Raw genomic sequence first — 26503 nt, 5'->3', positions numbered from 1 at the left:
GATTCCGTAGCAGCAGGGCCCTGTCTGAATCAAGGACCCTGGAAACACAGGAAGCAAAGGGTTTAGGGTGCCTTGGCCTGCGTCCAGGTGATGAAGAGGGAAGAATAAAAACGCAAACCACAGGAAGGGCCTAATGCTGCTTGGAGTCTTGCCTAGGACGGGGATAAGCAGGAATCAGACCCCTGGGCCTCACAGAGGAAGTCTGGGAATGGGAAACATCAAAGAGCAGTGTGGGGAAGGAAAGACAGGAATAAGAGAGAATCGAGGAAATGAGATCAGAATGGCCTCTGCAAAACATAAATCCCCATTGCTCCCTGTCCTCCAGGCACTTTCAGAAGCCCCTTGCAAGCAGCAAGAGCAAGAGTCTGCCCCTCGGAGCATCTACCCCTATAGCAGGGAGGTGGTGGGAGTGGGGGTGGGGAGTCGCTGCCCTGCATCTCCACTGCAGGAAAGTAGCTTTGTCTCAGGGTAACTGGGGGCTCTGGAGGTCTCCAAGCCCCAAGCCCTGGGTCCCATGCCTGCCTCAAGGTGCCAGGATTCAGGCTCTGTGAGGACAGCCGTGGGAGACAGTCTCTGGGAGACTGGCCAAGCGTCTGCCTGGGTTGCTGCCCTATGGGCCAGGCGGTAGACAGAGCTCACATGAGACGGGTTTTTTCAAAGGCTCTCCTCACTGGGTGTCAGTGGGAAGCTACACACTCATGTTTGGAAGAGGGACGGACCTCGTTGTTCACCCGTGTGAGTATTATAGAAATGGGGGAGGGAATTTTTGTAGACAAACTATAATAAGGAAGGCTAGCGCTCGGTGAGGGTCTGTGGTGTGGTATGCTCTGTTCTTGAAGGAGTCCTTTGTTGACGGGGAGTAACCCTCAGTGTGTCAGCTCTAATGAAATGATTGAGGCTGTGCCAGACCAGGGCTTCGCGTGATGTTTTCAGAGGACAAACCTCAGTGTTTTGAGAAAAAAAGAGACTTCACTCTCGGTTAGGTTTCTGAAACAGAAGTTTGTTCTCGGTAGCTTGGGGGGGGGGGGGGAGGCTACTCTGACCCTCACCCTGTGACCGAGGCCCTGGCACTACCTCCCCTCAGGTCCACAACCTATCTCCTCCTGGGACATCCTAGCCGGGGTGCTGGGATGGGTAGGCAGGAATGGGCAGGAAGTCTCATCCCTTCCCCCCGCCGTGAAGCACTGCTGGGAAACATCCTGTATTAGCCACTTTCCGCCAAATGCCTGACCTGCACCTGTGACCGTATCCATCTTTCTTTAAAAAAAAAAAAAAAAAATATTTATTTATTTATTTATTTGAGAGATAGAGTTACAGACAGAGAGGGAGAGATAGACAAAGGTCTTCCATCCACTGGTTCACTCACCAAATGGCCTCAATGGCTTGAACTGAGCCGATCCAAAACCAGAAGCCAGGAGCTTCTTCCAGGTCTTCCACAGGGATACGAGGACCCAAGCACTTGGGCCATCTTCCACTGCTTTCCCAGGCATAAGCAGAAAGCTGGATTGGAAGAGGAGCAGCCAGGACACAAACCAGCATCCGGTGCCACAGGTGGAGCCTTAGCCTATTATGCCACAGCGCCAGGCCTCCACACTTCATCTTTCATATAAGTTCTCACTCAATGCTCAAATCCATCCTAATGACAGATAGCCCATTTTACAGAAGTTTGGAGAAGCAATTCACCCCAGCTAAGTATGACAGAGTTGGTGTGTACTTCAAATATATTTTATTCTGGAGCCTTATAGTTGACCATATCACCACGCTGTCCCCACCATCCCTCCTGCCCTCAGTGAAGGAAGACCCCACAACTCCAAAGCTATCATTTGGCCCTCAGTTTGCCTATCCTGAGCCTTCTCACCACAGTGACCATGACAGTGGCTCAGCACCTCTGAAGAGATCAGTAAAGTCATTGAACTGGGTTGGCAGGATGCACATAGTATGGCAGAGAGAGAAGTCAAAACTTAGTGGGACCACTTATTGGGCATAAAGTTACATCAGAAAGGAAGATTTCTCATCAAAGCAATGGTTTGATGCTGTTTAAGGGCTCTGTTTCCCAAGCAAGAAGGCTGTAAATGTGTGCGTGGACATGGGCAGCCATCCCAGGTGGCACAGGCAGGGCAGTATTTGCACTGCATTGTACCAGGGTGTGGGAAGAGCAGCAGAACACCCACTCTCGGGAGTGGAACAAGACTCCAAGTACATCCACGTAAGTGCCTGGCCTGTGGCTCTGCCAAAGACACAGAAGTCGTTGTTCTGCTTTCTTCAATGATGAATTGTGACTTCCTGAACTAATTTTTCATGTTTCTTCATGAGGCTCAGTGTTTTTAAATTTGAATTCCCAGGCACTGGTTTAATAGTAGTTTATTTTCTAATGGTAGTAATTGCCAATGGGAATTGGCCTTTTCATCACTACAGAGACAGACTCTTTTGCTGTTTCTAGATCATTATCAGAAAAAGCAACTGTGACTGATTATGTCAAAAGATTTATTTTGGCTACCAGTTAGTTTCAATGAAAGATGTTAAATTAAGCTTCCCCAAGACACTGGGGACACATTCTTGCAAACCTCCATGTCCAATTGAGAGATACAGGAGGATCTTAAAGCCTAAAGAATGCTATAAAAACAATAGCAAGTTGGGGAAATAGAACCATTCAGAAGTTAAATGAGAAATGAAATAGTTCTAATAAAAGAAGGTAGAGAACAGGACTGCATGGAAAATGAATTTGAGTATTTGGAGGGTTTATGCATTCAATAAATATTTATTGAGCAACTATTATATTCCATGCACTATCCTAGATGTAATGAGGGAAATAAAGGGAAAAGAAAGAGAGAGAGGAAGAAAGGCATGGAGGAAAATGCAGCTTCTCTGCCGTCCAAGATCTCAGAGTATAAGGGGTCACTCATGCTATAGCACAGGTACATACAAGTTGCAAAGGGAGTATAAAGAAAGGCCTATCCTTGTGTGCATCCTCTGCTGAGCCATAAGATCTGCGAGGGCAGGACCCCTCCTCCTTTATCCTCTTGTCTCTACAGCTCAGCACAATGCCTGGCACATAGCTGTCACCAAAGAAATGACTGCCCTCTGGCTAGGAGAGCCAAGGAAGACTTGAGTGGAGGCGTCGTTACTTGTTAAAACACAGTGGTTTAGAAATGGGCAAGTATTTCCCAACAGACAGAGTTTTTAGGCCTCTGAACAAGGAGATCAGAGAATCCATGAAATGCACAGGGGTAGGAGGAAGCCCATCTCTCCAGGGGAAAGTTCCTCTGTGAGTTTCAGCAAAGCCTCTTCCTTGCCATGGCTTGGTTCAGGCTGGACTTAGAAAGCCTGAAACCCGTCATATTTCTCAAGATCCAGAGTTCAGAGGCAAAAAGGTCACAATATCTGTGGTAGAGAAGCAGCACAAATGGGTTTTGGCAACACAAAGGAAAGAGGTTTGCTGATAACTATATAAAGTCTCCATTTGAGAAACTCAGAAAGTAGGTGTTCTAAGGAAACTTTTCACCATTAGGACCAGAATCATCTTTGAAATATGCAGCTCCGAGGTGTGGGGGAAGGTGGATGGAAGGAAAACCAAAAACTCATGCATTTGGGCAAGGCTTTGGAGTTGCCACTGCTCCTGGCAGATAAAGCTACACTGTTGGGGTGGTATAGACCCTGTGTATGGATTTAATCCAGATGTGTCCTGGAGCTGTTGCTGATGGTGGCAGGAGCACTTGTTGCACAGTTGCCTAGGTGTTCAAAAATTGCCTAAATAAAGTGATGCTGTTTCGTGATGATTAGAAATAATCAGCATCAATGAAGCCCCTAATTGTGTCTGCAGGAGTGGATAGAACAGAAATCAGAGCACAGAAAACTTAATGGATAAAATTAGGCTAACATATAGAATTGAATTTCAAGTTCTTGAAACTAGAGAAGGCAATTTTAAGGAATATACAAGTGTACCTCAAAAGATTCATAGGACATGAAATTAAAAGCTAAGTTTATTTTGGTGCAAAATATTTTAAAATCCATGTACACACAGGATCTTTAAAAAGTTCATGACTGAGCCCTACCCAAGCTTCCATCTATTGCCAGTGCCGTGCATGCTTCCTGCAAGATCCATTTCCCAGTTGAAATCTGGCTCTTCTCTTCCAATTTCCCTTCTTTGCTTTTAGTCATGGAACCCAGAATGGGCATCCACCCTCCAGGAAGGCTTGACCAGCCCCAGGCTGAGGGAAAGGCCTGTGGGACTATTACACAGCAATCTGGGGGATGAGATATGCAAGAATTTTCTGTCTTGTCAAAGAAAGATTGACCTGGAGGAGTCCAGAAAACAAGGACAGGAAGGGCAGTGCCCTGGCCAGGCTGGTTCTGCTCAGGTTAGAGTTCTTGCAAAGCGTTCTCCTATTGTGTATGGTCTGGGTAGCTACAATAAGCTGACCTTTGGAGCAGGGACCAGGCTGGCTGTGCACTCATGTAAGTATGACTATGCTAATGAATAGGACAAAGAGAACTGTGATTTGTCTATGAGAATACAGGCAATTATTTATAGCAAACATGCAGATATAGGAGGCACCCACTTTCTGTTTCTATAAGCTCTCTTGGTGACTTAAAGTATTCCCGTTTCTCATATTAAAGACGAGTGCTGAGAGCCAATTGAGCAAATGAAAATCTAAGCAGAATAGTTTACAGAAACATAAAAAGAGTTCCAGATACTCGGAGCTTTCAAGCGAAGCTGATGATATCAGTACCAGATAATCTGAACATTCAGGAAATTAGCTAAGTGCCCTTGGGGGAAAGAGATTAGTTAACAGCAAACACAAATTCTCTTCCATGGCAGCAGGTAGCTAAATTCTCTGGACTGGCTGATGGACCTGGTGTAAGCATACCTGCTCATACAATTGTCTTCCCTGGACTTGAGCAGAATTTTGTACCCTCTCCCAAGGGTTAAAGTGACTCACACCCCACCTGAATGGCAATATGCCACATGAAATAACAAAACCTGGAGGCAGCAATGTATAGAGGGATAGCAATTCTCAGGAAAATTCTGGACCTACCCTCATCAGCTATATGAATAAGGCCTGTACTCTCTCAATAGCCAACTGACAATAATTGCATCATAATAATGGGAGATAATGCCTAGCACATAGCAAGCGATCAGTAAATTGCAAAGCTTTTCTGAAATGTTATTATCAGGGCATTGCTGTTAAAGTTTAACATCATTGTAAAAGGAAGGGCAACAGTTTCCTCGGGCAATGGGAGATCTAAGGATCATAGACCCAGCGGGCCTTTCAGCATGGTACTTGAAGACCCCAGTGGGTTCCAATAGATTAGCATCTGGAAGGTTATCGCAAAGACCTTGCCTGCAGTGGGGGGTATGGCAGTGGTACCAGGCTAGTCTTCGGAGCGGGGACAAGACTGAACATCCAGCCAAGTAAGCATTTCTTCTTTGTTCAAGATGCTGACTCAAGCCCTTGTTTTAGCCTCTTCTGAAGTATCCCAAGTGCTTCTTTCCACTCATCCCAGAAAATCTTCCCACCCAGCACGCAATGCTCTGGGGCCATTGTCCTTGGGCTGGGACCTTAGGAATCGTGAGCAAGTACTCTTGTACCAACAGGATTCTGTTGCCCTGAGCAGGGGTTTTTGCTCTGCTGAATTCTTAGTTTGTTGGAATAACTTGAAATCACAACCTCAGCCCAAGGTATGGCAGCAGAATGGGGCAGGAAAAAAAGGATTGAACATATCAAAGAATCTTAACACAGGGATAGACATTTGGCTTAGTGGTTAGGATGCCCACATCCCATATCAGAGTGCCTGGGTTCAATACCCGGCTCTGTCTCCTGACGTTAGCAGACCCTGGGAAGCAGTGGTGATGGAAGTAAGTGGGTCCCTGCCACCTGTGTGGGAGATCTAAATTAAGTTCCAGGCTGTGGGCTTCAGTCCAAGCCAGAGGCCAATGGCAGGCATCTGGGGAATGAATAAGGGAATGGGAGTTCTCTTTCTTTGTTTGTTGTTGTTGTTGTTTGGTTTGGGGTTTTTTTTGTCTTTTTTTTTTTTTTTTTTTTTTTTTTTTGGACAGGCAGAGTTAGACAGTGAGAGAGAGACAGAGAGAAAGATCTTCCTTTTCCGTTGGTTCACCCCACAAGTGGCCACTATGGCCAGTGTGTTGCGGCCAGCGCGCTGCGCTGATCCGAAGCCAGGAGCCAGGAGCTTCCTCCTGGTCTCCCATGCAGGTACAGGGCCCAAGGACCTGGGCCATCCTCCACTGCCCTCCCAGGCCACAGCAGAGAGCTGGACTGGAAGAGGAGCAACCAGGACAGAATCCGGCGCCCCAACCAGGACCAGAACCCGGTGTGCCGGCGCCGCAGGGGGAGGATTAGCCAAGTGAGCCGCGGCACTGGCCCTCTTTGTTTCTATCTCTCTGTCTGTCTCTCTGTCTCTCTCTCTCTTTCTGTGTATGTGTCTCTCTGCTTCTAACTTGCTTTTAAAAATTTAAAGCACAGACAATAAAAGAAAAAGATAAATTGAACTTTACCAAAAGAAAAAATTGTCTTTAAAAAAATCTCAGTAACAGGGGTTGGTGTTGTGGTGTGGCTGCTTGCGACACTGGCATCCCATATCAGAGCACCTGTTCAAGTCCCAGGTGCTTTGCTTCCAATCCATGTCCCTACTAATACACCTGGGAAAACAGCAGAGAATGGCCCAAGTCCTTGGGCCCCTGCCACTCATGTGGAAGACCAGGTAGAGTTCCAGGCTCCAGGTGGAGTTCAGCCTGGCCTGGTCTAGCCATTGCAGCCATTTGGGAAGTAACCCAGTAGATAGAAAATCTCCTTCTCTTTTTTTTTTCTCTCTCTCTCTCTCTCACTCATATTCTCTCTCTCTCTCTCTCTCTCTCTCTCTGTGACATTTTGCCTTTCCAATAAATAAAGATCAGAAGGTCTAACTCTTAGGGGTGTGATTCTCCCACCCTGTGGACGATCAGCACTACTCCTGTTTATGCATAGGTAGGTCCCATGAGTTTCTGTAATGGTGTCATCTGTGGTGTGAATATTGGAGGAATGAGTGGTAAACTCACATTTGGGAAAGGGACCCAGGTGTCCATAATATCTGGTGAGTCATCGCAGGGGGCATCATTTGCAACCCCATGGGCCACTGTCACTAATCCCATGTCTGGGGTATCATTTATTACTATGGTGAGGATAACTGCACATGTTGTAATTGTCTTACAGAGGTCTGGGAAGGGGAAAAGCATCACTATTAATCTTCAATATCTGTGTCTCTCTAGGTCAAACACATTAAAATTTGACTTTAATTGTTCAATGGATGCTTTTAATGTCTTTTATGTAGCCATCACTCTAGAAAATGGTAGACAGTATATGAAGAAGTCTAAGATAGATGCCTGACCTGTCCCCGAATCATATAGAAACTAGTCAAAGTTTGTAAATTTAGCAACCTGGAGACTAGTTTCATAATAACCAGTTGATGTCAATGGGTACAGTATAGATAGAGTTCTGTCTAGAATGTCGGCCTACATGGAGAAGTTTTACGTGGTAGAAAGGATTTATTGGGCCCTGAAGGATGGCTAAAATCTGGATGAGCAAAGAAAAAAGAAAAGGGGGGCTGGCGCCGCAGCTCACTAGGCTAATCCTTCGCCTGCGGTGCCGGCACCCAGGGTTCTAGTCCCAGTTGGGGCGCCAGATTCTGTCCCGGCTGCTCCTCTTCCACTGCTGTGGCCCGGGAGTGCAGTGGAGGATGGCCCAAGTGCTTAGCCCCTGCACCCCATGGGAGACCAGGAGAAGCACCTGGCTCCTGGCTTCGGATTGGCGCAGTGCGCCGGCCGCGGCGGCCATTGGAGGGTGAACCAACGGCAAAGGAAGACCTTTCTCTCTGTCTCTCTCTCTCACTGTCCAACTCTGCCTGTCAAAAAAAAAAAAAAAAAGGAGAGAAAAGAAAAGGAGAGTTCCAGGCAGGAAGAACATCAGGAAAAGGTTGGACTTAGGAATAAACCAAGCACGTGCCTTTTGGCCTAAGCAAACACATCTGACGATAAATCATACGATAAGCAGGCCAGGCAAAAAAGTGTCTTTTTAGGCATTGAGGGAAAGAAATACTACAACTTTCAGGAGCACACAGAAACTGGAGCTGGGGCCAGTCACTGGGAGATCGGGACCCAACCTGAAAATGCAGAGCAGATGTGAGGGTGAGAAGAAACAGTGCCGATCATGGGTGGTGCAGGATGTAGGAAGCACCTCTCTCCTCCCTTAGTGGGCTCTAAGGGGGCCTGCCCTCTTCTCAGAGGAGGACACACTTAAGGGTTTCTGTGATGGGGACATCGAGAGTGGTGTGAGGTGTTCCTCCCACTTTGGATTTGGTAAATGCACCAGAGTTTCCATTAGTCCCAGTAAGTCTCCCATGCTCCCTGTTTCCCAATGATCATCACAGCCTCGGTGTGACCCAGACTCTGTATCACAAATTCTTGTTTCGGGTTCCTGGTAGGTAACTATAGAGCACAGATTCAATGGTAAGGGAGTCTTCAATCTCTGCTGTGCCCTGGGCATCTAAAGTACTTGAGCAGGGCAGGCACTGAGCTGAGCTGTTAAGAAGCCCACATCCCGTGTTCAAGTTCCTAAGTTTGATAGCCAGTCCAACTCCTGACTCCAGCTTCCAGCCAATGCAGACCCTGAGAGGCAGTGGGTGTTGGCTCAAGTGATTGGGTCCCTGCCATCTATATGGAAGACCTGGATTGAGTTGCTGCTCCAGCTTCTGCCCCAACCTCTGCCCCCAATCCAAGACCAATGTGAACATTTAGGGAGTAAACCAGCAGATGCCAGCTCTCTCTTGGTCTGCCTCTCTCTCCCTCTCCCCCGCCCACAACTCCCTCTCCCTCTTAAATTAAAAAAGAAAAACTACTAGAGTATTCAGACATATGCTGTGCAGTTGGTTTTGAATTAAAATGACAGATTAGGAGCTAAAATAACTGAACTTCCACATTGAAAAATTGATCTGGTCTTCCTGAGGCTACCTTCTGATGTCATCAGTGGTGGGATGTGTTTTGCTTGGTTGGGTGGAGTAGAATGTTTCTCCCCATGGGGCTCTCACATATGGACCCCAACGACCTCCTAATTAAAAGCAGCTGGAGTTAAATTGGGATGAAAGTAAAAGGAGACTAAAAATATCAAATACCTCCAGTGCAGCTTTCTCTTTTGGCCTAAAAATATTGAGTGAGGTAGAAGCTGGACAAGAGGAACAAAAGCAAAACTGCAGGTAGGGAAGTAAGATGGAGAGGGGCTAAAAGTCACCTCACCCTCACTTCTGACTCCATTTTATTGCTGTTTCCTCTTGATTCTCGTCAGCAAAGCTGAGCAGCAATTGGCCTGCTCTCAGCAGTCACCCTTCATAGACTTCTCGATGGTTTTTGAGTCTCACGCTAAGCCCCACTGCCATTCCTCAAAATCTCATCCTCTGTGCCATTGCTCTGTCTAGACCAATCCTATCCAGTAGAGCTTCCTGTGATGAAGGACATGTTCTGTCAATCTCCAGTGTCCAGTAAAACAGTCACCAGTTCCATGTGGCTTTTGAGCTCTCAATTTTTTTTTTATTTTTTACTTATTTTTTTAAAGGTTTATTTTATTTATCTGAAAGGCAGAGTTACAGAGAGAGAGATGGAGAGAGAGATCTTGCATCTGCTGGTTCGCTCCCCAAATCGCTGCAACAGCCACGGCTGTTTGAAGCCAAGAGCCTGGAACCCCATCCAGGTCTCCCATTTGGGCCATCATCCACTGCCTTCCCTGGTACATTAGCAGGGAGCTAGAAGTAGAGAAGCCGGGACTTGAACCAGCGCTCATATGGGATGGCGGTGATGCCGGCAGCAGATTAACCCACTGTGTCACAACACTAGCATCCCCCTTTTTCTTAAGATTGATTTTATTTATTTGAAAATCAGAATTGCAGAGAGAGAGAGAGAGAGAGAGGAAGTTTTCATTTTTAATTAGTTTTAATCTTTGTGGGTTAACATAATCTTCTGTTTAATCTTATGTTCATTTACATAACCACATGTAGCTGGAGGCTGTAAAACTGAACAGAGATCTTGATCTTCTCGAATCTGACACCATCAGGCCCCAGGACTTCAGTTAGTGTTTAAGCTGGACTCCAAGTTGGACTTCTGGTCCTCACAGGGAATCTCTTTCCCCTGTGAAGCCAAACTATTCGGTGGCACCTGATCCTCTGCCTTCTCCTCAAAGCCACATTCTCTCTGTATTTCCGTGCTCTTCCTTATAGCCCTCCCCAGTCCTGCCCGAGACCACCCCTCCCCCTGCTGACTAAGGAATCCACTGGGGCTGTGGGAGGGGAGAGAACGCCTTCCCGTCTCTCCCCTCCTAGCGAGGTTAGACCTCAGGGTCGTGGCCCGCGGTGGTGTTGGTGCCGGGCTCCCTGCTCTGCTGCTGCAGGGCCCTCCACTGCAGGCAGCGCCGCCCTGACTCAGCAGCCCTGGGCTGTGCCAAGCGCTGGCTGCTTTGGTTTTGGGTTCAGCCGAGTGTCTGCTGTGCCAAGGCCACCCCAGCTGGCCCGGGAAGCGGGACACATCATCGCTGGGGTCTGAGAAACCTTGTGTGTGCAGTGAGAAGCTGGGGGAGAGAACCACAGGGCAGGAAATTCTAACCCCCAGCCGGCCCTACTGGAAACTCTCTGGGTGGTCCCAGTGTGTTAATCCTCCTGGCAAACCTTGCTTCCTCCTCTGAAGGCTGAGGTCAGAAAGAATCAACAATGAGACTCACGGTACAAACACGGAATCCGCCAGCAACACTGCAGAGTGCGTCTCCGCACTAAGGAGAAGCCTGCAGCGGCTCCTGCTTCCTGGGCTGAGGCACAGTCTGTGACGGCGATTCTCGGGATCAGCCATCCGGCAGTACCAGCAGCTCCAGCTCCTCACAGCAGCTCAGGGCTTCACGGCGTACTTAATTATTTTACTTTTAAAATTGTTTAGTTATTTATTTATTGTGAGGCAGAGAGACAGAAAAAGAGAGAGTTCCCATCCACTGGTTCAGTCCGCAATGCCCAGAATGGCCCTGGCAGGGGCCTACGGCCAGGAGCCAGCAGTTCAATCCAGGTTCCAATTACCTGAGCCATCATCACCACCTCCCTGGGTCTACAGTAGCAGGAAGCTGCAATCAGGAGTCAGGGCAAGGGACCGAGCCCAGGTACTCTGTCTGGGATGCCAGCATCCTAGCAGGTGTCTTAACCATGGAAGCCAAATGCCTGCCCCTCCATATAATTCTACTTGGAGAAACCTCTGTTAGGAAACTGGATGAGGCAGCTTTTCCATTTTACAGAGGAAACTCGGGGGACTCAAGAAGCTGACTTGTTCAAGGCCTTCTGTCTAGGAAAGGGTGGGGCCAGGGCTTGTGAATGGGTGTTCTAACTTGTAGTCCAAGACATTTAGTGATGAGAGAGACATCCCCTGGTAATACTATTGGTTTTCCAACTTAATGTCCACGTATCAGAAATCCCCGGTGCCTGCCGAAGTGGAGGAGACGCCTGTAGCCTCCCGGTTTGGTTAGCTGGGCCTTTTCTCTCTTTTGTCTTTGGCCTGCCAGAGCTGTAGCACTGAGTAGGCTTGCGGAGGCTTGAAGCCCTATTATCTATAAGGAGAATGAGCAATATCAGTAGCCCTGCATTTCTGGTTTCCCTGCGTGACATGGACAGGACTTGTGGCCTGTCCCTGAGGCCCCAGGTCCTTGTGAGCATCCGGTTTCTAAAATGTTAGAATATTTCCCATGTGACGCCTGAGAATATGGCTTGCCAGCTCCCTAGAGCCCCACTCTTGTCCATCACTGGCACCTGGACTCTGGCCTGGGCTGGGCAAAGAGGGAAACAGGAGCATGGCCTAACTGCAGTTCTTTCGGCCCGCAGATATCACAGACCCTCAGCCCGCAGTCTACCAGCTGAGAAGCTCGGACTCAAAATCCAGCAAACTCTCCATGTGTCTATTAACTGATTTTGATTCTCAAACCAATGTGTCACAACGTACAGAATCCGAAACAGTCTTCACAAGCCACACCGTGCTGAACATGAAGTCCTTAGATTCCAAGAGCTACGGTGCCTTGGCCTGGAGCCAAAACAGCAGACTTTCATGTCAAGATGCCTTCAGTAATCACACATTCCTTTCCTCCTCAGGTGAGTACAGCCTTTTTGCAAAGTCTTAGCAAGCTGAGCCTCCTCACTTCAGGAGATGCCTGGTTCTGCCCGGAGCTCAGGTCCAGGGTATCTCATATCTTATTGGTGGTCTCGGTCTCATCAGCTATCAGCAAAGCTCCCACCTGCTTTACACAGGGGCCCAGTGAGCCCCATCCTAACCCTCCACAGAAAGTTCTAGGTGAAAAGCAGATGAAGAGGAGGTGACAGGAGAGAGCACTGAGCCAGCCTCAGCCTCACCAGCTCTGAGTTCCCACCTCCCGCCTTTGCTCAGGCTGTTTGCCCCTTACATCTCGTCATCTGCCGAAAGCTCTCTCCCAGCTCCACCTCACCCGGCCACTCAGTCATTCAACAGCCATTGACTGTGAGAGCACAACATACCAGGTGCTAGAGTGGAGGAGGAAAACCTTGGCTCTGCCCAGAGGAAGCTCCATTCTAGTTAGGGGACACCATCAACAAGCAGGAGAACATCCATGTAACTTTGGGCTGTGAGAAGGCTTTAAGTCGGGGTTGAGGAAGGAGCCACCTTAGCGACAAAAGTCAGGGCAGGGCTCTCTGAGGACACGCTGTTTGAGCTCAGACTCAAAAGGGAAGAAGGTAGTTGTCAGGCCAAAGCCAGGGAATGGACCCTACGGAGGCCTGAGACAGGGGCCCAATGAGAGAAGGGGAGAGCACGGGAAGTGAGTGGGAAGAAGCAGGGGAGGACCAGCTGCCAGGGCCTCACGGGCCGTGAGAGGGCAGGCGGGGTCCCAAGCATGCTGGGAAACGACTGGTGGCTTGCAGCAGGGGAGTGACACCTACTTTACTTTGAAAAGATCAGTCTGCTGCCCTGCGAGGAGTGGATCATAGGCCAGGAGGGGAAGGAGACAGGAGACCACAGCAGAGGTCATGGAGGCCTGGGCGGAGTGGTTGCGGGGAAGTTGTGTGGCCAACACCAAAGTGGGATTCAAAGGTGGAAGCTTACAGGAATGAGAAGGAAAAGAGGGGATGGAGCAAGGCCTCTGAATTTTATGCCAGAGCAACTGAGTCAATGAGAGCACCATACACTGAGAAACAAATCCAGGGTACAGGAATCAGTATGCTTTGGAACATACGGAAGTATCTACACCCTATGGCCCTTGACACTGTCTGTGGCTCACTCCCCCTGCTGAAGGCCAGACTGGAGCCTGCCCGTAGACAGAGTGTGTGTGTGATGGGTCCTTGTGGCCTGGGTCATGGAATATGTGCTTTGCACAACCACTGGGCCTCTCGAGGCCAGCAGCCCTCCACAGCTGGTAGCCTAAGTTCCTTCCAGCTCTCCCCACAAGTGAACATGGAAAGGCTGTAGATGTTCACCGGCCAACACCCGGGAGGTCTGGGCTGGGAAAGGCAACACGCTCTGGACTCTAAGAAAATGTCTTTGTTTCTCCTTGCAGATGCGTCCTGTGATGCCAAGTTGGTAGAGAAAAGCTTTGAAACAGGTAAGAGCGGGGTGCAGCCCAGCTTGGCACAGGGCTGGGGACGTGATGGACTCACAGTCACCCTGACTGGCGAGGGGAGGTTGGAAGAATTAGTGGATCTGGGAAGGAAAAGTGTGAGAAACAGGAGCAGCAGTTAGAGACTGCCCAGAGCTACCCAGGTCTCTCTTGAATCCCTCTCAGCGTTGTCTAACTTCCTTTCCCTTCTAAGTGCTTTGAGGATGGGTCTCTTGTTTTACTGGACCAATGACTCATTCCCAGGCCTCTGTGTCCCTTTCCATAGCCCTGTGGTGAGGAGAACCAGAGAGAGCAGCAGGGTGGCCCCGCTGTGGACAGCCTGACTCCCTTATGTACAGCACTGAACTCAGGTCCCCCGGATGGTCCCTGCCTAGCCAGGGGTTCTGTCTTCCGCCCAGAACAGCAGCAGTCCTCCTGTCTGCTGTAGGCAGTGGTCTTGTCTCTCCAGGGTCCTCCTCCACCCCTCACCACCTACCCTGGGCCCATAGCGGTTTCCATCTGAGTTGGCCCTACTGAGTCATATCCGCTGCGGCTCAGCCACTAGGTTCTCACTAAGGGGCCTAGGAACCGTGATGTTCATTTCTGAGCACCTACTCCCACCCCTGGGGCCCAGAGAGGCTCAGCACTGAAACAAGCGCCCCGTGCAGCGCTCTTACTGTTGACCCTGGAGCAGCACACAAAGAATACTTGCAAGGGGCATGCACACAGGCCGAAGACCACCCCCACTGCCCCGCTCTGCTTTGGGGAAAACCACGTTGTGTCACCTGGAGCTGGGCAGACCTCCACCGTGCCCACCCATAACCACTGTGGCCCCTTGGTTTTACAGACATGAACCTAAACTTTCAAAACCTGTCAGTGATCGGGCTGCGCCTCCTCCTCCTGAAGGTGGCTGGATTTAACCTGCTCATGACACTGCGGCTGTGGTCCAGCTGAGGTGAGGGGGCGTCGGCGCTGCAAGTGGGGGGGGGGGGGCAAGCTCTGCGAGCAAAACTCCCCACGGGGTCTCGCTTTGAAGTCCTGGGCCTGCCAAGCTCTGCATTTCTTCCTGTGACACGTTCCGCTCATTCGCAACAACAAGTGTGTAGCCCGAAACGCACTCCCTTCAGCCTCCTCAGCTGAGCCGTCTCTCCCCTGAGGTGTGAAGAGCACTTGTCACCACCCCCATTGTAGAAATGAAGAAACTGAGGCCAGGTAACATCAAAGTCTGCATAGCCAGTGAGTGGAAGAACAGAGACCCAGACTCCACACAAGCCCTCAGCAGCCCAGCGGCCCCCAATCCTTGCCTCGTGTTCTCCCCCAGCTCCACACCCAGAGTGCACCCTAATCCTAGCTCCACTGCCCGCCTTGCCCAGCGTCCCTGACATATGCACCCATCCCCCACCATCACAAAGAACCCCGGCCCCATGGCCCCTAGAGCTGTAGCAGGGGGCCACTGCTCTCACGGCTCGGACACTGCTGGGGACTCCTCACATTCAACATGACCTCTGTTCTTCCTCCTCCCAGGTCAGCAAGACTGAGAGCCTCACTCCCTCTGCAAGCCGAGGGGGGCTCCCCCACCACCATGGAGAGGAAGGCTCCTACCCCTTCTCTACCCTCCCCTACCTACCAATGTGCTGGCTGGATCCTACCAGATCTGTGATGAAGACTGTGGACAAGCTGCCAAACACCGTGGCCACCCCGCGCTCCCTGTCCCCTTTCTGCTGCTTCTCACTGCCTGAAGCTCACAGCAAGGGTTGGGGTGGCCAAAGCTTCTCCATGCCTTGAAGAGACTCCTTCCCCTCCCCCAGAGCCCGGCCCTACTGTCCCCGCAGATGATGGAACAACCCCCTCCCCTACCCCGACTCCCACCATACCCTGTGGACTCTCTTGGACTCTGGCTCCTGAAGAATGTTTGTATTTTTTTCAATAGTACTCATAAAGAAGCATATTAATTTTATCCAGGATGGGGGGGGAGGGCTTACTATCTAGACCCTGCCGTGCTGTATAATCTGAGCCACGTTGTCATTCTGTTGCCTGTAACATATTAAAAATGATTTAGAAGACCAGAGGTTGTGCTCCTGTTTACCTGGGTGTGGCTGGGGTCTCCTGCTGCTGCCCACTGGCTGGGCAGAGAGTAACCAAGGCTTTTGTCCATCACGCCAACTTAACAAGCTGCTAAAGTCAACCTCTTCTTGGAGTAACCTCTGAAAAATTCCACTTGGTTGGCTGTGCTGGGGGCCAGGAAAACCCTCTTAAAAGCTCAGGCCCCCGCTTTTCTGTTTTCATGCCACACCACGGGGCCGCCCATGGCGGGAAATTGGCCCACGTGGCTCGTGGTGACTGGCAGCTGAAATCTGGCTGACAAGGACCACACAGCAAGTGTCCCCAAATGCCACCCACTGTCTCCTGCCCTCCAAGAACGCTGTCCACGTCTTTCCTCTCAGACTGGATTTCTGCCCAAACCATGCATGGCCCCACATCGTCACGGCTAGGGACCGCCCACCACTCTGCTGTCCAGGTCCCAGCTCCATGCCCAGCCAGAAGCAGGGTGGGAGGAGGCTGTGACCCCAGCAGGACTTTATACTCCCACCATCCTGGACATGAGAATAAGGAAAGCCTGGGGGACAAGAAGAAGATTCCCTGGGACCCCAAAGCACGTGACTCTCCCTCCTGCAACTCCTGGGGCCAGAGCACTTTTCTCCAGGTTGTGCATGCTGACAGAAACACACTCAGAGACCAACAACCAGCTGTCCACCTAACAGCTACCACCACAAAGACCCAAAGCTGAGGGTTTCCTAATTTCCGGGGGTGGGAGGGGTCCCATCCCCAAATACTTCCATACTTCCATGTGTGTCTCTGACCACACCAGCCAGAAATATGCAAATCCTTCTTGCTCTGGTGCAGGCCTGCTCCTTTTCCTAGGGACAGTGCTGCCAGCCTGGACAGGTGACCTGAGACACGTCTCTCCCCTCTTAAGAGTGACAGAGTCACCACCCATGAAATGTCAGGGAGGCATGGGGGCTACCTCCAGCTCCGTGTATCTCTGACTCTGTGACCCCCGTTGAACAAGAACCACGGTCCTACCCCCTGGTCAGCCTTACCAAGGGTCGTCACTGAATTGCCAGTTCTTTCTAAGCCACCTCGTCTCCATCCTAAATACGAGCCTTTTAAAGGTCACTAAAGGGCAAAGTCTCTGGGGCGATCCCATTATAGCAAAGGTCACTCTCCACACCTTCCCAAATGTGCATCTGCCACCTGCAAGGAACTGCAGCGGGACCCTGGCTCCCCATCAGTCTGACGCCACACCAGTGATTCCACACTGGGAATTTTTTAATTAAAGCATTTTCCTCCCTGTATTAAGTGACAATGCCCTTGAGAGGGTTAATAGAGCAAGCCTCTATCAACCATTAAAAACTCAGGGCAAATTACCCCCTACAGCGATAACTCACTTTGCTCCAAATAAAACCAACACAGGTGAGGGAGGTGTGGGGGGTGAGCAGCCGGTCTGTTCCTGAGAGCTGGCCACAGGGATCCCGAAGCTGAAGGGGATTCGGGGACTTGGGACAGGGGACAGGAACCTGGAAGGCAGAGAAGGGCCAAAGACAGACCCCACCGAGAGGCTCAGAGAGGCCCAGCCTGTGAAGCCATGCCAGCCAGCACCCTGGATAGCAGAGTCCAGAAGTCACTGCACCCCCAAGACTACCCAAGGAATTACGGCAAGCAGTGTGACAGGGACAGGAGATGCCCCCCCCACCCCCAACCCACAGAGGGGCTGAGACCTCCTCCTTCCAGGCCTGGCCGGAGTCGAGGCGCTGGATGACAAGGCCTGGGCAAGCGTGGGAGGCCATCCCAGGAGCAGGTTCACCTCCACCCCTGAAAAAAATCTCCAACCACCAGGAGCTCCTCAATCCCAGGAGGAAGGCTTCCCTCCTGTCTGAGGCTGGTAAACCTAAAGCCAGCAAGGACTGAGGTCAGAGAGCTGGACCAGGAACAAGAGGGCTGAAGGTGAGCAAGAGCTGGGGGTAAAGGCAGAACCTCCCTCTTTGGCTGCTCTGGGGACACATCCGGCCCCAGGCCCTAGCTGGGATGTCAGGAGAATTCAAGCGGTCCATGGGGAGGCCCAGGATGCAAAGGGTCCAGCGGTAAGGGGCTGGGCACTGCTTTTCCTGGAGGATACCTAGAGTGGTCTCATGGAGATCCCAGCCCTGAACTGTGCCAGGCCCCATGAGCAGGGCAGGGACAGCTCACCCAACCAGTCTGGACCCAGCATGGGAAAGCTGATGATCCAGCAAGGCCAAGTATAGCACGGATTTCTCTGTACAGAGAGGCTTAAGTGCAGGCCCTCTCTGAAGGCAGAAAAATGGTCCAAATGACCCCTCCCATGACCACAGGCCTAAGATTCTAGGGCATTCTCTGAAGCATCCCCCAGAGACCTGCCCTCCTGGTGCAACTGGAGTCACAGTGCAGGCAGGAAAAGGGGCAAGCCAGCATGTGGGGCCTTCAGGTTCACCATGGGGACATCCCTGCAGGAAGTCCCCTTCACCTGGTGCTCCTCGGGCTGGGAAGTGAGCCTTGTTCACTGGTGTGTTCCCAGAAGCTAGCCCGGTGCCTTCAGATGCACAAATGGATGGTTAGTGCTGCTAGGCCTCAGGCAAGGAGCTGGGATTAGGGGTGGGGCGTGCAGAAGGGGAAGTGGGGGTCACAGAGGAGGTGGCCAGGGGAGCTACTATCTTACAACGCTGCCAGGAGCTCTGAGAAACTTGTCCAGAACCAGCAGAGAAAGCCAGACCTGCAAGGAGACTCCTTGGCCAGGGCAGTGCCTAGACGGTCCTCTCTGTCCCGGGAAGCCCACAGGACAGTTACTCAGGGCAAGCTACAGGGCAGCCAGGGGTCTGAGCTCCACTCGTGCCTGGTCACACCAAGGCCCAGGGCCGATGGATACTGTACAGTTCCACTTCACCTGCTGCACATGTCCCACCCCGAGTCCCATCTCCAAACCACCTCCTCAAGCAATGTGTGGGAAGAAGAGCTTGCGACCAAGGTGGGGAGCAAGCCGTTTGGAGATCCAGTGCTGTCATCTCATTAATAAATGCAGATTGCCAGGGAGGGTGCAGGACTGCCATCACCCTGCCTCTGTGCCAAGGCCACCTGGGTGGGGGTTGGGGGAGGGGTCTGTTTCACACAGACACACGCACGCATGAGTTTTTCGCTGGGTGTCACACACAGAGCTGAATTCTGAAATTAATAAAAAGGTCAGACACTGAGTCAGTAGCCAGAAGTAGCACAGGAAGTGGAAAAAGTCTCCCACTTCCCTCCAGGTGTCTGGGGGCTGGGGCAGCCCCCTCCCATTTCCATGACGTCAGTGTTGCTGAGAGGGGCACATAAAGCATTCTTTGAAGCTCTCCCACAGAAGCCACATCCTCTGGAAAGAAGAGGTAAAAATACTGCCTTAGAGATAGCATCACCCCGGCCACGTGTCTGGGCGAGGCAGGCTGAACCGTTACACCGCCACCCAACCACAGGTGCGACAAGGAGGCCACAGAGCCAGCTGGCTGCCTAGCACGCAGGCACAGCAGCAGGCGGGGGAGGTGCTGCCTGCTCCCCTACCCCCTCCCCTGAGGAGCCTCCCTCACCCTGCCTCTACCACCCCCACCCCCACCCCCACTGCAAACCAAGCCTCCGGATCAAACCTGGGTCTCAGCTGATTGAACTCTTGCTTAGCATGGGACAGACCCTCAAGGCCACGTCCAGTCCAGCCATCCCTGGGAGGGAGGGTCAGGAGGGAAGGATGTGAGGAGCCACATCTACCCCTTCACATGGTCCGGGTTGGTTCTCTAAGGAAGTCCCCACCCTCGCTCGCCCCCCACTCCAGACCACAGCCAAAGTGCCGCTGGGTGTCTGCCCCTCAGGGACCAGGAACCCAGGACTCTGCGGGAGAAGAGCCACAGAACCGGAGACCTGAAACAGGCCAGGTCGGACAACCTGCTCTGTGGCAGTGTCCCTGGCTGTCCACCTGGAGGCAGCAGCGCTCCACCAAAAACACCTCTTCTCCCTTGGTCTGTTAAGTCTGTGGAGGAAAAGATACCAATGCTTAGGAAAACCTCTTCTGAAGGGAGAAAATAAAAGGGGGCAGGTGACTTTCCTTCCACAAATCCTTACCCTGTCCAGTCACTGCCCTGGGCTCCAGGCCTGTGTGATCCTGTCCCATCCCCAGAGGAGAGGAGGGTCTGCAGTCAGGCCCAGCAGGCAGCAGGGGGCACTCACTGCCTGCTGGGGACCATCGGGCTCCCTCCACATAGAGAACCCAGACGGGGGCGCAGGGAGCCTCCCCGGGGGTCTGGGCTGAGCCAGGATCTTCAGCTTCCCCGGCCTCAGCCCCACAGCCTGCTTCCCAGCAGGCCCCATGCTCTCCCAGAGTAGTCCAAGGACCAGGGCCCTCTTTCACAGAGTACACAGGCCGTGTGCCAGACGCTGCGCCAGGCCCTAGGGATTTGGTCTCTGTACAAACTGAAGGACTGCACAGCAAGGAAGTTCAAGAACAGGAGAAAGGGGTCACCGGTGGCAGAAATCAGAGCTCTCGTTGCCCCTGGGTGACGGGATCGGCATGGGGGAGGGGGTAGGAATGCTCTGGGTCTTGACTGGGTGTGGCCACACCTGTCAGAATACGTCAAACACACACCTAAGAGTAGGGCGAGAATTTTAAATTTTTTATTTATGTCACTGATGGGCAGAGACAGAGATGTCTCACATGTGGTTCATTCCCCAAATACTCACAATAGCCAAGACTGAGCCAGGCTGAAGCCGAGGGCCTGGAACCTATTCCAAGTCTCCTATATGGGTGGCAGGGACCCAAGCGCTTGAGCCATCCCAGGGTGTGCATTAGCATGAAGCTGGATCCAGGAGCAAAGCCAGGAATTAAACCCAAGTGCACCAGTATGGGATGTGGTCGCCAAGCAGCAGCCCAACTTCAGCTCCAAACACCCATCACAGATAAGTGCCTTTTGTATCTCAGTAAAGAACTGTTTCCCATTAGAGAGAGAGGAGTTTCTGTCTTCAAGGAGCGAATAGTCCAGTAAGCACCTGGACATAGATGCATAGGCATGCCCGTACCTGAGCATCCACAGAGATGACAATGGCTACAGTCGCGTGATAGAGACTTCTGCGATTCCATTATCGGGCAGGTCCTCAAGCGGCAGTCAGGGCAGTCAGCTGTTTATCTGTAAGTCTCCCAGCACCCTCCCCCCAACCCAGCCTTCTCTCTGAGGGCTTTTAGCTTTTCTGAGTCTCAATTTTTCATTATTCATATGGAGATAAAAATACCTGTCCACCTACTTGTCAACGTTGAAAGGTTCAGAAGAGATTGTGAGTGTGGAAATGCTTAGTGCACTAGAATCCCAGGGCAAGCACGAAGCAGTGGTGTGTCAGCGTGCCCAGACAGACTGATGCTCCATGACCCAACTGACCCCAGCTGTCAGATGGGCTGGGCTCCATCAGACTGCCCACCACGCTGAGACAAAAGAGGTCCCTGCTTAACTCAGGCCCCCAGGAGCCCCACTCATCGGTGTTTTCCATAGTGGATGGTCACATCTCCCCTCACAATGATCCTGGGAGGTTCTTGTGGCACCATCTTGCATTTTTGCTGCTCCCTCCGCAGCTTCCTGCTTCCTGCTTCGGGCTTTCGGCAGAGCCTGCTGGGGGCGAGGGGTAGGATTACAGGACAAGCAGGCACTGCGGGACTCAGAGCTCTACGGGCCTCCCCAAAGCCTCATTGCGCCATCCCTGACCAGTCTCATTCTTATCCCTCGCCTCACCCTCTGGAAGCACAAGGCCCAGGGAGGACACAAAATCTGAAAGATGGAGCCAGACTTCCCGCAGCCGGCAGAGGAGCCCGGTGTCTGCTTGCCCTGGCAAGGTGGGCTTGCTCCTACTCCAGAGGCAACAGGACCCAAGGAAGAGGCCCTGTGCATTTTCAAAGGCTCCCTAAAATCCCACTGAGGAGCAAGGGAGAGGGCCAGTCTTCTCTTCCCCTGAACCACCCACATAAAATTCAGCAATCGAGAAAAAAGGAAACTATTAGAGGAAGATCACATAAATGTAAGAAGACAAGGCTGGCAGGACTTAAGAGAATTTAAGCAGATGAAAGATGTGGTGTAGATAGTGGTGAGCGACTGGTCTTCGTTTCATGCTTCCAGCCTTGACAGGAGGAAACTAAGGAACCTTAAAAGGGATTCCTTTCCAGGGGAGACTGCGAGGCCCTATTTTTATCAGTATCTGGGGGTTCCGCCCTCCTTCCTGCTGACCCAAGTTATTGCAGTGGTTTACCAAGGGACACGGGTGGGGAGACATCCTTATCTGGAGTCTTGATTCACCATATCCTGGTCTGCACAACACCAAAGCAAACATCTCCTTTGATCTTCACAACTCCAGCAGCAGGCAGAGAGTCCTCTCCTCTTTTTACAAAGTAGAAAGCAGGTGACGTGGCCTGGGTAGGCTCACAGTGAGCCAGGCCTTGAGCTGCACTGGGCTCAGACTCCCCCCATCCCACCCCCAGCTTCCCGCCAAGCTCTGTGGACACAGAAGTCCCAGGGGCTCTCGGTGCAGCCACCACAGAGCAAAGGGCACAAACTGCCCGGAGTCCTGAGGACCCTCGGAGACCAGCGACTCATGTTCTGTCTCGGTGTCCCTTCCTCCTTTGTGACTGATTCCTTCTTAGGATTAGGTTAGAATGGCAACAGAGCGCTGTACGCTCCTTCAGCAAACAGCTGTTGATGTGAGTGTGTCCTGAGGTCATTATTTTCTCCCATGCAAACTCCACTACTCAACCAGATGGCAGTGAGGGTTAATGCAGAACTGTCTAGACACACTCCTCCTGCGCGTCCTCACTCCTCACTCCGCTCCGCCTGAGCCCCACATGCTCCGAGCCCCCTCCCACTCCACTTCCTATCACAACAGTTTACTTCCTTTCCCCCACTTACAAGCGCATCCTTCCACTTACACACTGATCTGCCTCTCTTCCCCACTGGCGTTAAGGACTCAGGGAGGCGCCTCATCCTTCCTGCCCATTTCTGTGTCTCTAGCACCTCACACATAGTAGGCACTCAGATACTCGTTAGCTAAATGAAGGAAGGAAAAGCACAAAGAATGAGCTCTCCTACCAGATGGCTCTTACTCAAACCCTGCAACCAGACTGGGATGAAAAGGAGATACTGTTGAAGCTGAGTGTTAGGTATCAAGGAGTTTATTCCACTGTCTATGGATGTGTGTGTGTGTGAAAATTTCAGTAAAAAGTTAAAAACAAAGTTGTTTTTGTGACTTCTAGAACAGCAGACCTCCTTTGGGCTCCTAACGAGATCTTTCTTTCCACTTCTCCCAGGGAAGAGCAAGGCTTGCCTGCCATGGACCACCACAGTCCTACAGCTCATCTGCAGAGGAACACCCACCTGTCTGCTCAGAGTGTAGGGAAGCATGAACCGGAGGGCACTAACATTGTGCCAGATGTGTGGCAGATGCTCATTGTTAGCTCAGACACTCCTGGACACAGGTCTGTTTTATCTTCTTAATCCCATGCACTGTCTAGCACAGAGCCCTGGTGCCTGATTAATCATTTGCTAAATTTTAGAGACAAAAGGTCAACAGACAAAAAGTGGCAGAACAGGTCCTTGAATCAACACTTGCAGATCAGGCAAAGTACTTTCTGAAACCTCAGGTCGTCTCGATGGTGGTTTGAAAATACTCTTTTTATCCCACTGACAGATGTCTCTTAACATGAGCTCAGACCCACCTATGAAGTCAGGGCAAGCAAATAAAACACAATTTATATTGACCCTTCATAAGCTTCCTCCCACTATTTTCTCCCTCACCTGAGATCCTTCTTCTAAGAAGTGTCTTCTCCCACTGGAGAAACCCATTTCATATATTTGCTAACATTTTTAAAAATTACCTGTAAAGTCATATGGGCCTCAGAATTTAGTCTAGGTTGCCCAAGCCCACAGGAGTAACACACCAAGACATATGAGCAGTAGGGTCACATTGACTTCATGCCCAAGCTCCCCAGTCACTAGTAACAGGCCAGTACCTACATACTGAGCTTCCAACACCAAAGAACAGCCCTCTTTGGCCTCCCCAAGTATTTTCCAACCATCACAAAAGGGTTTTGAAGCCCAAGATGAAAGGATGTGATCAAAGAGGTCAAAGGTATAGGCTGCTAAGAGAAGAAAACATGAGCGATGGTTTCCATGTGATAGGGGACAGGAAATGTGTGGGCAGGAGGTGCTCAGGGCTGGGCTTCCCACCACTGCAAAGAATAGCAGGGAACAGAGACCACGTACAGTGTTTATGGTAGAAGGCTTCCGGTCCCACAAAAGCACATAAAATAAAAATAAACCACCCTGTAGAGGTGTTAAGCTGGAGGCAGCAGCAAACGCTAGAATATACCTCACTCTCTATACAGTAGACCTCAAAATCAACTCATCAACATGCTTCAGCTAAAATACCTAAGATTCAGAAACTCAGCTCAGGAGAGGAGGGTACACATTTCCTTAAAGGAACAGCTGCACAGCTAATTCCTCTGTGCATGGGGAATTAAGAACCAGGGAGCAAATCAACAGAAGCTAAAAACAAACTAGTCACCTATAACTAAATTTAAATCCTAGACTGCAAAGGCAAGTCCAGGTTTTTGCCCTGTTGTAAACAGTGAAAACCCTGCCAAAGGCGATTGTTTCCTGTGGGTGATAACTGACGTGTAAATCACAACCTGTTAAAACAACAGCTGGTCTGATAAATGGGATTTAATATTGTCCAATGTATATAAAGATCAGTATGAGAAAATTAAAATCTATTAAAAATGAAAAATTAAAATCTAAAAACTGTCTTCCTTGATAAAAATTATTATCCCCAATTTTCAGTCCATTTGTCTTTAAGTTCAGATACTTTCTGAGAAGGTTTCTGAATTTTTATTATTTCTTTGAAAGGCAGAGACGCAGAGAGAGACAAGACCTTCCATCTGCCACTTTCACTGGGGGTTCCCTCCACAAGTCAGGGCTGGGCCAGGGCCAAATGAGGAGTCTCGAACTCGATCAGGCTCTCCCACATGGATGGCAGGACCCAAGTACTTCAGCCACCACCTGCCGCCTCCCAAAGTGCACATTAGCAGTAAACTGGAACCAGAATCAGGGTCTGGACCAAAACCCAGGTACTCTGAATGGTTTGAGGATGTCCCAAGCAGCGTCTTCAACCACTGAGCCCAACACCAACCCCAGTTCAGATACTTTTTAAAGTTTTATCTATTTATTTAAAAGACAAAGTGACTGAAAGGGTGAGTCAGAGAAGACAGATTTCTTCAATATACTGGTTCACTTCCCAAGTGCCTGTAACAGCCAGGGACAGGCCAGACAGAAATCAGGAGCCAGAAACTTCCTCTGGGTCTCCCACACGGATAGCAGGAGCCCAAGTACCTGGGCTATCATCTACTGCCTCCCAGGGTATACATTAGCAGGAAACAGGATTGGAAGCAGAGACCGAACTCAATCCCAGGCACTCCAGTATGGGATACAGGTGTTCCACACAGCAGCTTAACCCACTGTGCCACAATGCCCAATCTCAGATACTTCACTTATTCAAAATTCCTGTTCATCCAATATAGATTAAAAATTACTCATTAGTGCCTTGAGAAAGCTATATGATGTCTGTATATAAGTGTTAAAGCAAGTTAAACTGCTAATTCATAACCTTAGTGGTAAACCATGACCCACGGACCAACAGCCAGTTTTCGTAAGCATGTTGGAACAGTCTTGCCTGTTCATTTAAGAAAAAGCCTGCTGCCTCCTGATCTGCAGCTGGTGAGGGTATTTCATCAAGCAGAACACTAATAAACACAGAGGCCCAAGTTCCCAGGTAACTGTGAGATATATCCAGATTTGAAAACCACTGCTCTAGATCAGATCTCAAACTTTATTGTGCCTGTTAATCAGCTGGGGGCCTTGTTAAGATGAAGATTCTGCTTCTGCAGGTTCAGATTGGGACCTGGGAGTCTCCTTTTCAAGCAGCTGCCTAGATGATGTCAATATTGCCAAAGACTACTTTTTGAATAGCAAGACCCTAGAGCTGTGCTCATCCAGTTTGGCTGCACAATGAAATCACCTGGGTAGTTTTACAAACTACAGATGCCACTCTCAGAGACTTCACTGGCCTGGGCTTTGGCATCCTATTTTAAGTTTCCCAGATGATACTCACGTGCAGCCCTATGGAAGAAAAATCAGGGCATAACCCACCATCCCAGCAGTCCACCAAATCAAACAATGGCATTGGCACAGCTTTGTGTCCCAGACATGGCAACGCTAACAGCACCCATGATGCAAAGGGGGTTGCTAGCATGATACATACAAATATGCTCAGACCTCAGTCAGCAGCCCTATGCACTATCCGAGCTTTGCCATGAACTCTGACCTTCAGCAAGTCACACATCTAAGCTTTGACTTCCCAATCTACCTAACAAGGATTGAGAAAACTTCAAGAATAAAATGAGAAAATATTCATGAAGATGCTTTGGAGTCTGCCCTATGCTATAAATCAATCTACAAACAATCGTCACTTTTTACACTCTGCTTACATTGCCTAAGAGATACATATTTCATTTTCCCCACTAAGGCATGTTGAAACAAATGTAAATGTGAAAGCACCCACTTGGTTCAATTTCTAACAAAGTGCTTAATGATGCAGTTCCAGGAATGCCTTGTGTCCTAAGAGCAGAAGCACCTGTAACAAGGGAAGGATTAATAAGGGATTACCTACCGGGGAAAAGACAAAGGACTGCCATTTCCCAGGTTGTCGCCATTGCCTTTTGTCATTAACTTCAGATTCACTTAATGAAAACAAGGACG

At 50.4% G+C, this 26503-nt stretch overlaps 1 gene segment (V, D, J or C); it reads left to right on the top strand.

Moving 5' to 3' along the window:
* The window catches only part of LOC103351170 (T cell receptor alpha chain constant-like), a gene marked incomplete in the record, with an annotated part of 594496 nt that extends 578805 nt beyond the window's left edge, over positions 1-15691 (top strand). Inside the window, 4 exon segments of the C gene segment in view lie at positions 11890-12153; positions 13587-13631; positions 14473-14580; positions 15150-15691. Coding sequence covers positions 11890-12153; positions 13587-13631; positions 14473-14579 — 416 coding nt within the window.
* Between the last annotated feature and the right edge of the window lie 10812 nt (positions 15692-26503).

The sequence above is a fragment of the Oryctolagus cuniculus genome, chromosome 12 (genome assembly GCF_964237555.1).
Source record: "Oryctolagus cuniculus chromosome 12, mOryCun1.1, whole genome shotgun sequence".
Classification (NCBI taxonomy): Eukaryota; Metazoa; Chordata; class Mammalia; order Lagomorpha; family Leporidae; genus Oryctolagus; species Oryctolagus cuniculus.
This window is presented reverse-complemented; position numbering and strand designations above follow the sequence as displayed.